General features: G+C 40.2%; 1 protein-coding gene across 3 annotated transcripts in view; it reads right to left on the bottom strand.

Annotated features, from left to right (window-relative positions):
• BEGAIN (brain enriched guanylate kinase associated) overlaps positions 1 to 15,435 on the bottom strand; it is a 269,775-nt gene that overhangs the window by 184,031 nt on the left and 70,309 nt on the right. For 2 of the 3 annotated variants that reach the window (XM_031953246.1, XM_031953247.1), the window contains exon 2: positions 6,550 to 6,578. In XM_031953246.1, coding sequence (XP_031809106.1) covers positions 6,550 to 6,578 — 29 coding nt within the window. Of the gene's footprint in view, positions 1 to 6,549; positions 7,703 to 15,435 lie in introns of those variants that run through there. The other variant, XM_031953248.1, reaches the window with a different exon arrangement.

Genomic DNA, 15,435 nt, shown 5'->3' with positions numbered 1-15,435 from the left:
ACATTACAACGCCCAGTTCTTACCCTTAATTAACTTGGGAAGTGGGGTGAAAAATAAGAATAATGTATATGACATAATTAGAGAACAATTAAAGTATTTAAGTGTATTTTATTGATTCAGATAGCAAGCTGAGTTAACAGAAACAAATAAATAAATTGGGTTTGTATGGTGAGCTAAGCTGGGGCCTGAAAGATATGGAGGAGATTTGGAAAGACATTGAGGAAAGGAGAAAGGAATAGCTGTATAAGTAAGGAGAAGGTGAATTCTAGGCAAGGAAATAATAGATTACATTTATATAGGACTTTAAGGTTTACAAAACATTTTGGTTGGTTGGTTGGTTGTTGTCCTTCATTCTCAAAGAGGACCAAAATGACATCACTATGTTAAGAGTCAAGTTATAATGTGTCTGACTATGGCTGATCAGACCAAATCAAGCTCAGAATGCTCTGCTACAGGTCAGAAACAAATAGTCTGTGTGAACATTTGGGGAAGCTTCTCTAATTTTATGCAACTTGAATTGAACTTCTGAACTAATTCAATTCTGTTTTGCTCATAGAGCACAGCACTTTCTCTGATGAGAGCACATCATGTTGAAAGGTCCTATGCCAGTGTCTTCCATGTCATAAAGTGATACCTTGAGAGAGTCTCTGTATCACATTTTCTGACCACCATATGAGCCCTTGCCCTGTGTGAGTTCTCCATAAATTTTTTTTTTTTTGGCAAGTATACATTTGGCATTTGAACAATGTGACCAGCCCAATGGAATTGTGCTCTCTGCAGTAGGGCTTTAAGGTTTACAAAACATTTTACTGTGAGGTAAGTGCTATCATTATTCTCATTTTATAGATAAGGAAATTGATGGAAAGGGAGAGTGATATTTATCCAAGATCACACAGCTGTATAAGAACTGATTCAGAGTTCAACCCTCTATTCACTTAGCTTCCTCAGCATCATCAAGGGCAGAATACAGTGAAGAAACCAGGCTGTATAAATGGCAAGGTGAGTACTGGGAGACAGATGATACATGCAGAGTAGCACATAATCGAGAATATACTAGGATTCAGGCAGATCAAGGTTCAAAGACTACAAAATCACTGAAAATCTTTCAGTTTCCTCATCTCTAAAATTCAGGGGATTGGGCTCAATGACCTCAAAGTTACTTTCTAATTTTAATTCCATGATCTCATGATAATAACATCTGTATATAATGTTTTAAAGTTTGCAAAGCATTTTATTTATATTTTTCTTTTCTTTGAGCCTCACCACAACCTTGTGAGGTAGATACTTTATATCACCATTAGATACTAACGTTCCTGGAGAGGAATGATCTCCCTTCAGTAAAATGGGTAAGTACACTTCAAAAGCAGAATTTATACTCAGGTCTCTCTGACTCTAGATCACACACTACCATGTTCATTTCCCTTCCTAGGACTTAGAAGGCAGATAAATTATAAAGAGCTTTGAAAACCAGAGTGTATAGGAGAAAAGTATTACAGAAAGATACAATGACCAGGAGATAGTCATTGGATTGGAGATGGTCATCCAAGGAGACTAGGATTCTGGCTTTTTCAGAAGCTGCCTTTAGGACTTAACAAGTCATTTGTCCTGTTGGGGTCCTCAATTTCTTCACTGGAAAAATGAAGGATTTTGAACTAATTTATCCCCAAGGTCCTTTTCAGCTCCATAATTCAATTAATAAGAGTTTCCACCAGTTATAACATTTTTATAGATTGACAATTGAGTCAACCTTGGAGAACAAACTAGTATAATCCCCCAATGACATCATTAGAGAAATTATTTGTCCTTCATTTTCAAAGGGGATCAATGGTATCAGGAGACTAATATCTTTCAAGTGACTTGAATTAAAGTGAGGCAGAGCTACACAAGGCATAGGTCAGGATGACTTACTATGACCCAGGATGCAGTGAGAGACCTTGGTCTTTTTAAGTTAAGGTTTTTCCCAGGTCTTAGTTTGTTTGAGGCAAAATCCATTCAGTAATTAAAATGCTAAAAGAATTGAGGCAAAATATGCTCCTATTTTGCCTTCACAAAAGAATTGGTCTGGGAGGGGGAGACCCTCAGAGTTTCTGTCCAGAACAGAAATAATTATTATTTACACTCACTCTGAGCCATCAAAACCAAAACAATGAGCAAGTAAGGCTTGGGCTGGGACCTATTATTGCAAAGAACAGGGAGGTTAAGAGACTGCTCAGTTATCCAGCTAATAAGTGTCTGAGTCAGGATTAGAACCAGCCTCTTTCTAAATCCATTGCCATATCTACTAATTATATCATGGTGCCTCTCCTTATTAGTTTATGAATATATCTTTGTAATAGCAGGTGAATTAGGTACTAGGTAAGGGTGTGGTTTGGAATAAGTAGCAGAAATCTTTGGCTGAATCTCAGAGAATTCAGTAGAAAACTGACAAAAGGGGTAAACCCTTGGTGGTTGGGAGGGAGAGATTAAAGGGAATGAAAGGGGAGGATTTGGGGAGGATTAATGGCACTGACACAGCTCACAGCCTGACTAAGAAATAAGCAAATAGATATAGGGATATCTACAAATATTTGAGAGTTATAAGAGTTATTTAAGCAGACATAGAGTGCAAGAGAGCATTGGGGCTAAAGATAAATTCAGGAAGGAAAAAGTTGGAGGATCATAACAATTCAACTTTCATGTAGGCATCTACCTGTGATATTTCTAGTTGACCTTGTTGGATGCAAAAGAATTAGTGGTCACATAAATTTCTGGAAGTATTTGCCTATGACCCATGAATATCAAGATTTCTTTTCCTCATCCTATCATGCTCAGAGCATTACAAGTGAAACTGCTTAGCCAATGGAAAGAGAATTGGATTTTGGGGCTGGCAGCATTGGTAAAAGCAGCTGATTGAATGCTGGGTCTAGAGTGAGGGAGATCCAGATTCAAATTTGGCCCCAGATCCTGGCTTGCTATGTGATATTGGGCAAGTTATTTAACCTTTGTTTTTCTCAGTTTTCTCAATTGTAAAATGGAAACAATAATAGTCCCTAGGGTTTGTTGTAAGGATCAAATAAGTGAGATAATATTTGTTAAAAGCAGTATAGTGACTGCCACATAGTAGGCTGTGTATGTGTGCATGTGTGTGTATGTGTGTGTGTGCACATGCACGCATGCACATACTTATTCTCTCCCTATAGTGGAAAGAGTCCTGAATTTTTTATTTGACTCTCAGCTCTGCTACTTAGGGCTCTATGATCTTGAGAAAGTCACTTTGGGTCTCAGTTTCCAAATCTGTAAAATGAGTAGGTTGGATGAGATAACCTAGAAGGTCTCTTCTAGATCTAAATTGAGGACACTAAATTCCTTTATTCCCTTGATTAGATTACACATCCTTAGTTCAAAGCAACTTTGATCACAACTTGCCCCTACAGCCTCATAATAGGGCCTGAGTTCTTGCTCCTTAAGCATTTTTCTAATCTCCAGTTTCTCAAAAATGGCTTAAGTTCTCTGGGAGAGGGAAACCAACAAGGCTGGGTGGGGTGCAAATCCTCTTTGTATCAAAATTTCTAAATAAGTTTATGGGCTTTGCTTTAAAACCTTTCAGGGTCTTAGTTCCAAATACCCATTATGCCTTACAACTGCTCTTTGGCCAAGTCTACTCCTCAAGGAATATTACAGAAATGCCACAGCTGGATCTCTGAGCTGATCTCCTGGAGTCTTTAGGCTGTCTGGGACACCTCTGGACAATTAGATCAAGGTTATGTTCAGAGAATCTAGAAATCCAATAGCCCCATGAGAAATTCTACATATGGCATATCTCCAAGCCTTTTAGCCTTGATTTAATGAATAACTCTCCATATAATAAATTTCAACTCCTATGTCAGCAATATTTTGAGGTTAATAAGTTGCTTTCCTCACAGTTATTTAAGTACAAGAATTATTTTTCTCCATCTTATAAAGTAATAGAACCACAGAAAGTTGAAGTAATTGTTCAAGTTCATAGTTGAAATAATTGCCCAAGTTAAACAGCTAACATTTATATATAATGTTTCCTACATGCCAGGCAATGTGCTAAGTGATTTATTATGACATTTGACCCTTACAAATTATGACATTTGCCCTTAAACTCTAGGAAATAGGTGCTATTATTATTCCCATCTTACAGTTGCAGAAACTGAGGCAACACTCACAAGTGAGACAAAGGTAAAGTGACCTGTCCAGGTTCATATAGCTAATAAGTGTCTGAGATCGAATTTAAACTCTATCCCCTGCTCCACTTAGCAACCCGTAGTACGAGTTAAAGACAAGACTTCAATCAAGCTCTTCTGATTTCAAGTCTAGTTTTCTTGTTTCTGCATTGTGCTGTCTCTAATCAACTCTTGCCTTTAGAAGCAACTGAAGAGTGGGGGGAAAAGACCATAGCAAGAGGTCTTGCATAGTAAGGTCATGTTGAGACCAGGAAGACACATCCTCACTCCTGTTGACACAATGGAATTTTTAACAACTGATAGTTGGGAGATTTTCATTCTAAAAACAACCCCTCTCACAATGCCTGGAACATATTAAGTGTTTATTAAATCTTTCACTCAGATTGCTTACCTAAAAAATGAGGAAGCTGGACCAGATGATTGTTATATAAAGGAATATCGTCCCAGAAATATTGTGGGGTCATGTAAAATTTGCACACCAGGGAATAATAGCCCTTCTCTCAACCCCAATGCTTTCCTGGGGATTTGTCTCAGATCAGTGACTAGTGTGATCATACCGAAATGATCATGAAGCCTTCTCAGAACAAACCAGTTGAAAGCTATGTCTTTCTTCTCAAATTGCCCACAGCCTTTTGCCTGGATCTTTCTTATGTATTTTATTCTCTCTTCTCTATGTATGACTTTAGATACGCTTCTACAAAGCAGTGGAAATATTACAGTTGAGAGTTGGGCAACTTGAGTTCAAGTACAAAGTATGGTATTTCCAGGACACATGACCTTGGACAATCTTTCTGAATGTATTCATCTATAAAAGAAGAGATTTTTACTAGGTCTCCGAGATTCCTTCCAGTTCCCATCTTCTGTCATTTTGTAAGTACAAGGCCCTTGCCAGCTTTGACATTCTATGGCCTGTGTTTAAATTATTTTAGTATCTATCCCTTGTACAGAACAGACTAAGCATAAACCAAACACTTTATAAATATTAGTTGAATGAATATATATTCTTGACTCTGCTCAAGGAAGACCATGTTGAGACCCTAATAGCTCCTGCTCCTTACAGTCTTCAAGCACTTACTCCAGAAGACTTCTACCTGAGTAAATGAGTGGATGTGGTGAAGAGGAAAGGGGAACCACGAATATTTAAATCAGCCTGATCCTAATATATATAGTATCCAAAGTATACATAGTAGATAGTTGAAAGCTATACATTCATATGCTGGGCTTAACCAGGAGGATTCTGAATGGGCGCCTAATCTTTAGACTTGATATTTTCTCAGCCACTTCCCACATCCTATGAGCTTTACAATAGCCACAGAATTAAGTTAGAACAATTTAAGTAGAACAGTTATTGAGTATCTACTATGGGAAAAACAGAGGGGATAGAAAAATGGGGAAATGACACAATCCTTCTCTCAAGCTTACACTCTACTGATGTGTATGGAGGAGATGTAGGTACACTTGAAATGAAAGGGGCAAAGGATAGATACATATAAAGTTATTTAAGAAAACTTTAGGAAGGAAAATCACTTTCAGTCGGGATTGCTGGGCAGTAGGAATCAGGGAGGCTTCAAAGGGGAGACAACACCTAAACTAAGTCTTGATGGAAGAGAAAGATTTGAATGAGGCAACTGAGGAAAGTGCATTCTTGGGACAGAAGGGAATAGGGCAGGGCTGTCTGTCTGAAGCCAAGGAGACAGAAATGGCAGAATGAGATAGGAAACAGCTCTGGATGGAGTGCCCAGTGAATGGAGGGGAAACTCATGCTAGAGCATCAGACCACATAAACTCAGACGCCCATCAAAACAGCAACAACTTTGCCTTATGCAAACCTGAGCTGGCAGATCCAACCATCTATGACAGGATTTGATAAAACCAGAGAGGAGCCAGAAGGCTTCTAAGAGCTCCTAGGCAGAGAGTAATCCCGCGCGGGCGATCCGCTGCTCCAGCCCGGCCGAAACGACTCCCACCCTTTCCAGTTCCAGAATGTCCAGAAATCTTAGGGCCTCAAGCAACTACTGGATCCTTTAGGTCTCATAAAACGACCTCTGGGGAGGTAGAAGCTGGGGAGGGACGTTTGGTTTCATATCCGCCACCACGGGTGTGTAGACCCGCCCAATGGAGTGTGCAAAAGCCATACTCTGTAATAGCACCAGGGAAATTGGCTATTGTCTTCTGAGACCCCGGAGGTTCTCTGTCTCTCTCTCTCCCTCCAACCCTCCATGGGCATTGGCCCGCGCCCCCGGGTAAATGCACTGTCCCCTTCCCCCTCCCAGTCCTTGCTCTCCCTCCACCACAGGCGTCCAGGAACACAGTATTTTGTCAAATAAATCTGGAATGACAAGAAGGCTGTGCAGCTTACCTGATTTTCTCCATGTCTGCGGCAGAGGCCTAGGAGGGAGAAACCAAACAAGAGCTTCAAGAGGAGGAAGGCTAGGGCTCAGCCCACGGCGCGCTGCACGGGCTCATCCCGGGCGCTGGGCTCCCGAGCAGGTGTGCCCGGCGCGCTAGGGAAGCCCGGCGGCTTAGCGGCCGCATCCCGAGAAGCAGCCGCCGCCCCGCGCGCGGCTCTGAAGCCGGGGGAAGCCGGGGAGGGAGACGGGGAAGGAGGAGGAGGCTGCAGGCACTTACTTGCTCGCTTAGCTCGCCCTCCCGCCCGCCTCCCCTCCAGAGCCCCGCGCTATCGAATGACTCAGTGGGAGCGCCCAGGAGGGCCCGGCCAAAGCAAGTAACAGGTGACCGCGCTGATTGGCTCCCAGACAAAAAGTTGAAAGGCTTGGGATGCCCCGGACCGGGAGACCTGCCCGCTGCCCCTAGCCCGAACTCCCACGTGCCAGGTGGAGGAAGGTTACTGAATTCTAAAGGGAATCGGAGGCTTAGTTCGCCATGGGGGAAGGGGGGCAATTTCGAGGCAAGGGTGTGACTAATGAGACAGTCACATAACAGAGGCAAGGCGCATACACCGGCACAGAGAGCGGCACACACGGACACACGCGCGCGCTCGCGCGCGCACACACACACACACACACACACACACACCACACACACCCAACACAGAGACGCACCCAGAGAGCCACCAGGAAGACCCACAACTACACAGAGGTGGAAGGAGGCGCACAGAGACACAGACACACTGGGTGAGACAGAGACATGACCGAAAGAAAGGGAGATGGGCACCCCAAGACAAAGAAAGAAAGACAGAAAAAGTGACTGAGACACACACATAGAAAGACAGAGACACCCACAGAGCAAGAAACAGGGATACACACGGAGGTACATGGAAAAAGCAAAAGGCAGAGGCGTAAGGAACAGCAAAACCCCCAAAATAGGGAGGGACGTCCGGGGTTTAGATTAAAAGCACCCACAGAGGCTCTGGGCTGCAATCTGCTTCTTTGAGTGTTCCTCAGTCCTCTCTCCAGACCTCGCCCCAAAGGCGGCCAGCCTCTGTTTAACGTTTAACCCCTTCCCTACCATCCGTGCGCTCTAACAGGCCCCGAAATGGGAGTGGAGGCTCCGGGTTGTAGCCAACTGAGAAGCTGCGCCCCATTAACCCTTTAGCAGCCGCTCTTTCCCAGCTCTAGGGAGTTCTGCTAGTCAGGGTGGGGAGTGGGTGAGGTTGGGTGTGTGGTTGTTAACTCTTCAGAAACGTTATCTTCTTGGGTAAGGGGCCATTGCTCTAAGGGCTTTGGAATCCCAGAGCCTCAGAGTCCGTTCCTCAGTCTTCTCCCACTCCTGCCTCCTTCCTTCCCTACCTTCCCAGATCACTCTCAATCACTGTATAAAGGGTAATTTGGACCCGGAATCACAGATTTTAACACCAGAAAGGGGGCTTAAAATCAGAACCATATTCATAAATTATTAGAAGTGGAAATGACCTTAACTGCTTATTTTTTGTCTTTTCATCACCCATGCAAAAACGTGTTAAGTCTAACACACAGGAACTGGACCTATAATTTCTGTGGTAAAGGGAACCGAGGAGGAAATCACCTCTATCAAAGCAGATAGACACTTTCTCTGCTACTTCCAGAGTTACAAAGGCAGAATGTGTCACAGGATGAATTTGAACCCAGGTTTTGTGGGTTTGGGACTGTCCATCACCTATAACACATAGTAGACATTTAATAAATTATTGGATTGATTGATCTCAGCTTCTCACTTTATGGATAGGGAAACTGATACCCAAAGGGGAAAGGGGAAATAACTTGCTTCAGCAACTCAGTTGGCACAGCTAGAATTCTAATCACCTGGCTTCTATCTAGTGGAATGCTATTTCAACAGTGCCAAGATCTCTCACTTGAATCACAGAATGTTATGACTTAATGAAGAGATCTAATATTTTTTCCTACCCCAAAAAGTTTTCTCTCCTCAACCATTTGTAGGATGTAGAGACTGAGCCCCAGAGAGAGAAGTAACTTAACTCAAAGCACAGAATAAGTAAATGATTAAATTGAGACATAAGAATCATTTAGATCTTCAGGTACATTGAAGTCCCATCTAGTGAGCAGTAGGGAGATATTTTAAATGGAGTTTTAGGGTGTGGCCTTCCCTATAATTGTATAAAATTTGCCAATATATTTATTGGTTACTACACCATTCCTGTTTTTTAATATTCCTTGATCTCCCACTTTTTCACTTCACAGGGGACAGAGACTTAAAGGTTTCCAATCTGAGAGGATGAGGCTCAATCCTATCCAAAGCCCAGCAGCAGAAGTCAGCAGTCTTAACAGAGTTTTATCTTTCCTATTAGAGAGTAAGCTCCTCAAAGCCTATTTGTCCACCTGCTTAATCATATCCTTTAGGATCAAGTCCAGTGTTCTGTATATTGTGGAAACTTATGTCTACCCAGTGAAAAAATCAGGAGGGGTAAAATCAGTATAATCTCAGAGGAGACAAAAGAAGCAACATTGGCAGGGGAGTCAGGAGGATTGGGTTCAAGTATCAACCCAGTCACTAATTTTTTATGTGACCACAAATCACTTAAATTTCACCACTTCAGAGATAGAAATAATCATCCCTGTTCCACCAGAACAATTATGAGGATCAAATAAAATGATAAAATGTAAAGACCCCTAGACTGGGAGTCAGGAGACCCAAACAGTTTCAGTTTTAGCTCTACTATTTAATGGATAAAAGTCTGTCCCTCTCAAGGTCTCAGTTTGTGCATCAATGAAATGGGAAGCATAATCCTCAAAGGGTTGTTGTGAGGATTACATGAAAAGAAGTGGATTCTTTCAGATTTGCAACGCTGCTGTTTTTCCTCTATTTATCTTTAGAAGCACTGGAAAACAGTAGGCATTTAAATGTTTCCTGAATTGAATAGAATACAACATAGGTAAAAGACTTCTTCCAGGCAACACATGAGTATTTCTAGGTGTGCTATTACTGAATTATTCTGTTAGGAATTTTACATTCAGAAAAGAACCTTGGAATATTTGTTCATTCCACAATTCTTTCCTTTAATTTCAACTACTCACTAAGCAAATGGGAATGGGGTTGAGGTGGGAAGAGAAGTTAAGTTAAACATTAGTAGAAACTAATATTTCTATAGAATAATAGGATCTTAGATCTGAAAAGGACCTTAAATATCCCATTTTCCAACCCCAAATTTTGTAAGAGAAGAAACTAAGACTCTGAAAGATGAAGTTGTTTGTCAAAAATTGTCATTGTTCACTAGTTTCAATCATGCCTGACTCTTAGTGATCCCATTTGGAGTTTTTTTTGACAGAGGCAGTGGAATGGCTTGATATATCCCTCTCTAGCTTTTACAGATGAAGAAACTGAGGCAAATGGGTAAAATGACTTATCCAGGGTCACACAGCTAGTGTTTGAGACCATATCTGAATTTAGGAAGGTGAGTCTAGGTAAGGAAACTGAGGTTTGAAAAAGGATCAAGTCTCAAGTCACAGTCTAAGTAAGTGGAGGAGTTGGAATTAAAATACAGATCTTATATGGTAATTTTTTTAACTCCACTGAGGTGGCTAGAATCACCAGGAAAGTCCTTGAAATATGAAATTCTGGAACCACTCAATTATAGCCCCAAAGGGCAGAAGTCATGATCCTAAGAGGGGAGGGAGACCTCTCTTAAATCTTTGGCTTCCCTTAATAACCTGCTGTGACTGGACTGCCCACACATTTATCTAAAATTAATTAGAGTGGATTAAGATTTCATGAATAATCTCAAATGAATTATTCATCTGGAATAGGCAGTCTCTGCCCAAAGACAACTAGAAGGGCAGTTTCTTAAATGCCTGTCCTCTCTGTTTTTCCAAAGTGCCTCTTGGGGTAAAAGACAGAAAAAGAGTTAGGGAAGAGGACAGAGAGTACAGGAGAAAGTCAGGAGTGAAGAGGCTTTATGTAGTTCTTCTTGATTGACTAGCAGAAAATCAGGTGAGTTTTGAGAATGGAAAGATTGTTGGAATTAGAGCCAGAAGATCTGTAGGTACCATTTTTAAATTACTTAGGGAAAGTCATTTGCTCACTGTGAGCCTCAGCTTCATCATCTATAAAATGAGAAGAGAGCTATTTTGAACATGAAATGAAATAATAAATGGGAAAATGAATTTAATTAAAAATTTGATAAATAAGAGAAATTATTAATTTAGATTATTTAAATAATTCTGGCTCCTTTGACAGTGTAATTTACAAAAAACTTTGCAAATATTAGACCTGTGCGATAGTTTGTTGTTTGTCCCTCATTCTCAAAGAGGACCATAACACCTGGAAGGTTATGTCACAATTTGCAAGTGAAGTGTATTTAGGTTAGGGAGAGCAGTTTAAAGTCACCAGCCTCACTTTTCCCTCTAACGTAATCTGGGGTCTAGTGGCAAAATATAGATCAGAAGAAAATGTGTGGTCTAGCACAGCATAACTGAAAGGGGCATTTGAGTTTTAGCTTAAGTACGTAATAGCTGTATGTTTTTATAAGTAACTTCCCTTTTCAGTTCCATATCTAAAATAAAGAATTTGTTCTAACCCTAAACATATAATTCTATGAATGTGGTAAAAGAATTATTTACATTTTTAGATGAGGAAACAGACCTAGAGAGACATGAAATTATTCTTTATTTTGTGAAAGTGTTATCTGGAAAGTATTTTTAAAATTACAAAGAAACAGAAATATATGCTATTGGTTATTAACTTAGGAATTTAGAGCTAGAGGAACCTTGAAGTCAATTCAATAGCATTCCCTCCTTTATTTTCTAATTTTCTTTTTTTTTGCTGAAGCAATTGAGGTTAACTGACTTGCCCAGGGTCACAAAGCTAGGAAGTGTTAAGTGTGTGAGGTCACATTTGAACTCAGGTCCTCTTGACTTTAGGCTGGTGCTCTACCCACTGTACCACCTAGAAACCCTCATCCCCTCCTTTATTTTACAGATTAAAGAAAAGAGAAAGTTTCCCATCATGTCTCCCATCATAGTGATTTCCTGACAGAACTAGAATAAGAACTTTCCCTGAAATACTGCTTAGTACTCTTCATTTCTCTCATGGGTAATGGGAGCCACCATAAGTTTTTGAGAGAATGACATGATGAAACATGAAACTTGTTTACAGCCAATATCAATTAAGACTATGCTTCAAACAACCCTCTCAACATCAGTGTTCTTTCTATTACCCTATGTTCACTCTACCTGCTTCTCTAAATACTGGGGAGTCACCTGAATTATTACCTCCCTGAACTATGTAACTCCCATGGAGACAGGAAAAGTATTGGGAGATGGTAAGGAAGTTAAGTCCTTTGCTGCTAACTATAGGAGACTACAAAAGAGTGATTATCTGCTTTTGTGGAACTCCAAGTTCAATGAAGAGATGCCTTTAAGATTTACAAAACACTGTTATCACAACAAACCTGTGGAAGTATTGCCTATTCACTTAGGCAACTAAGTGGTACAATAGATACAAAGTTGGATTAGAGTATGAAAGACCTGAATTAAAAGCCTACCACCTCAGATACTTAAAAGCTGAATGACTCTGAAAAATCACTTAATCTCACCAATGTTATCAGGGTTTTAGTCCCTCTTGAGTCTGGTTACCTGTCTTCTGCCTAACCAGACTTATTCCATCATAAATAATTACACAGCAAAGAATTTGCTTAGGCTCTATGAATGCCCTTTTGGTGAAATCACTTGATTGTGGTTTAAAAATTATAGTTTATAATATAACATAAGATAATTATGACATGATGCCATCATAATGATTTCATGATGTCATAATGACATCATAACAATGATCATCTTGGTAGTGTCCAATTTTGTTCTTTAGATAGTAAGGGTGCCTGCAAATCTATATATGATGAGTGGAGAGTGTTCTGGACTTGAGGTCAGGAAAACCTGAATTGTAATACTGTCTCAGACACTTCTTTGGATGTATGATCTTCTGTTAACCCTGAATTTCCTTACCTATAACAGAAGAGTTTTAATACCACTTAAGTCCCAGGATTATGGTCAGCTAGCCATAGTGCTAGAGTACTGAAGTCAGAAAGACTCCTGAGTTCAAATTCAGCCATTTGGGCAAGTTACTTTACCCTGTTTTCCTTGGGTTCCTCATCTGTAAAATAAGCTGGAAAAGGAAAGGGCAAACTATTTGCCAAGAAAACTCCAAATGGGAACAGAAAGAGTTGGACACAATTAACAACTCCCAGGGTTATAGTGAGGATACAATAAAGTAATATAGAATAAAGCACTTTAAGAACTACTACTCTTGTTAAAGATAGTTGCTAAGGAGACCATTGTATTTGATTATTAAACACCTAGAGTGGCAGCTTGGCATAATTGGAGGTTGAGAGCTGGTCTCAGGAGAAGAGAACCTGAATTCAGGTTATACCTCTGATACATACAGGCTGTATGACCCTGGGCAAATTCCTTAGTATAGAAGGCAGCTCTCCAAGGTTCTGACCTTCATTGGTAGAGGAAAGTACTTTACTGGTTGCTCACTATTCCAATGAAATTATAGATCCACTCCCTAGTTCTTAAATGTCTAGTCATCTTCTTTGTGAAGGGGGCATTAGTTGATTCATTTTGATCCTCTGGGTGTTTGTTTTTTTAATTTTAAAGTGGGGTCAGCAAATGGTTTGGACTTGATGAACTCCAAGATTCTATGTAATATGAATTTAAAGTCTCTACCTGCTCTTGGCAGTTAGAAACCTAAGTCCCTGGTGAATTTTGAGAATTTCACTAAGTGGCAAGTTCTTGAAGTCTAATGATGATGGTGATGATGATGATGGTGATAGTAATGATGGTGATGATGATGATGGTGATGGTGGTGATGATGATCATGATAGGGATGGGTGGTGCTATTGTTAATATGAGCATCAGGTTTCCACAGTCTGACCAATCTGGGTCCTCCTTTCATAGATACACAGACTTTCTATGGTTCAGTTGTTGATATTTGAAAATTATAGTGGCTTAAAAATGTGGGCAGCTTTTTAGTAATGGACCTCTCTGCACTTAATTTGACAAACCTAGAAAGATAGGCATACAGTTCATTGACAGGTTCTTACTTTTTTGGGTTTGGTATTGCCTCCTCCAGCATCCACTCTTTTGACATATATTACATTCTGATGCCCCTTAATGAATATCTAATCCTTATTGAAGGAATCATTAAGGAGTAAAGTCCATGAAATCAGTCAGGCAGTTATAGATTGGATCCCTAGGGACACAGCTTTATCAATTCTTCCCTTATTCTGGATTCTGGGAAAGAAAAAAAAAAGTCATCACCCTTGACCACCATAGATCACATATACTGCTAAAAGCCTGACCTTGCAGCAATGGAGACATTAATAGAAAAAGACCAAAGTCACTTTCCCCACTGCAATGCCTTCCACCCTTACAAAGTCTTTTTGCCTCTATTCATATCATATACTTAATCTGAGCCTAAGTGCCAATGTTATTACTGAGGAAGCTAGGAAAGAAGGAAGTAAATAAGCAATTAGAAAGCATTTACTATGAGCTAGACACTGTGCTAATTACTTTATAAATATAATCTCACTTGATCCTCACAACAATCTTGGGAAATAGTCACTATTATTATTTCAATTTTACAGTTGATATAACTGAGGAAGACAGAGGTGAAGTGATTTGCCTAGGCTCACAGAGCTATTAAGTATCTGGGGCTGGATTTGCACTCAAGTTTTCCCATCTTTGGGCCCAGCACTCTATCCACTGTATTATCTAGATGTCTAAGTGGGCCCAGGACATAGATCACTGCACTTGTGGGACCTCCAAATCCTACTCCAAATCTAATTGCAAATTCTAAAATTTTGATCCTAATCTAATTTCACCATGTTAAGATCTATCAAAATTCCCTTTCTGCAGTATAGTTGATCTATCTGCATTTCTATGTCAGCATAGAGCTCAAAAACTTAGAAATGAGGAGAGTGGACTCAATAAACCCTAAGATCCTTTTCAGACCTAATTTTACAATCTTTCCTTCTGCTCTTTTATTGGCTGAGTATGTATCTTTCCCCCCAATTTCTAGTGGCAATTAATATTCCTTGTCTCTTATACAGGATAAGAGAAACACTGACTCCAAGTCTTTGTTTCCATTCCCACAGCCTGGATCTCCAAACCTGCCTTTAATGCAGTTCCTTCCAGGAAGCCTTCTTTGATTAGATCAATCCACTTTATAGACAACCCTTCCCACTCTTATGTTGTACACCTCTCACTGCACCCCAATCAATTATTAATATTTCAGTGCTAGGCAAATGTCCTAGGACCCATGATTTCATCATCATGAGTCTTCTCTTTCAGTGTGAGTATTCTCCTCACTGAAAGAGATAGCAACTTCTCCATTCTTTGGTAAAGAGTATCATAAATTGTTGTGGATGAAAAAGATTCCATCAGTGGCCAGTCTTTTCAGATTGAGCTTCTTTGCATTGGGCTAGGACAACTTTCAGACAAGCAACCCACAATTCATTTCTGAACATAATTATCTGAAGCCTTTGAATGGACCTTTCAGACTTATGTGCTGGGAGCCTTCTGAAAATCTAGGATCAGTCCCCTTTCCTTTTCCCCATCCAGAATCATGGAATCAGAAAAGGTTATAATTATAATATTAACTCCCACTTCTAGGACATTTTAAAGTTTACCATAATCTTTTTTCATACCAACTCTGGGAGACAGGGAGCTGTATTATCTCCATTTTATAAGGGGAGGAAACTGAGGCAATAAGGTGAAGGACCTTGCCCCAAGTCATACAGCTAGTCAGACAGTATTAGCTTCAGTACTCATCCCATTATATCATATCATTCTTT

The sequence above is a fragment of the Sarcophilus harrisii genome, chromosome 2 (genome assembly GCF_902635505.1).
Source record: "Sarcophilus harrisii chromosome 2, mSarHar1.11, whole genome shotgun sequence".
Taxonomy (NCBI): domain Eukaryota; kingdom Metazoa; phylum Chordata; class Mammalia; order Dasyuromorphia; family Dasyuridae; genus Sarcophilus; species Sarcophilus harrisii.
This window is presented reverse-complemented; position numbering and strand designations above follow the sequence as displayed.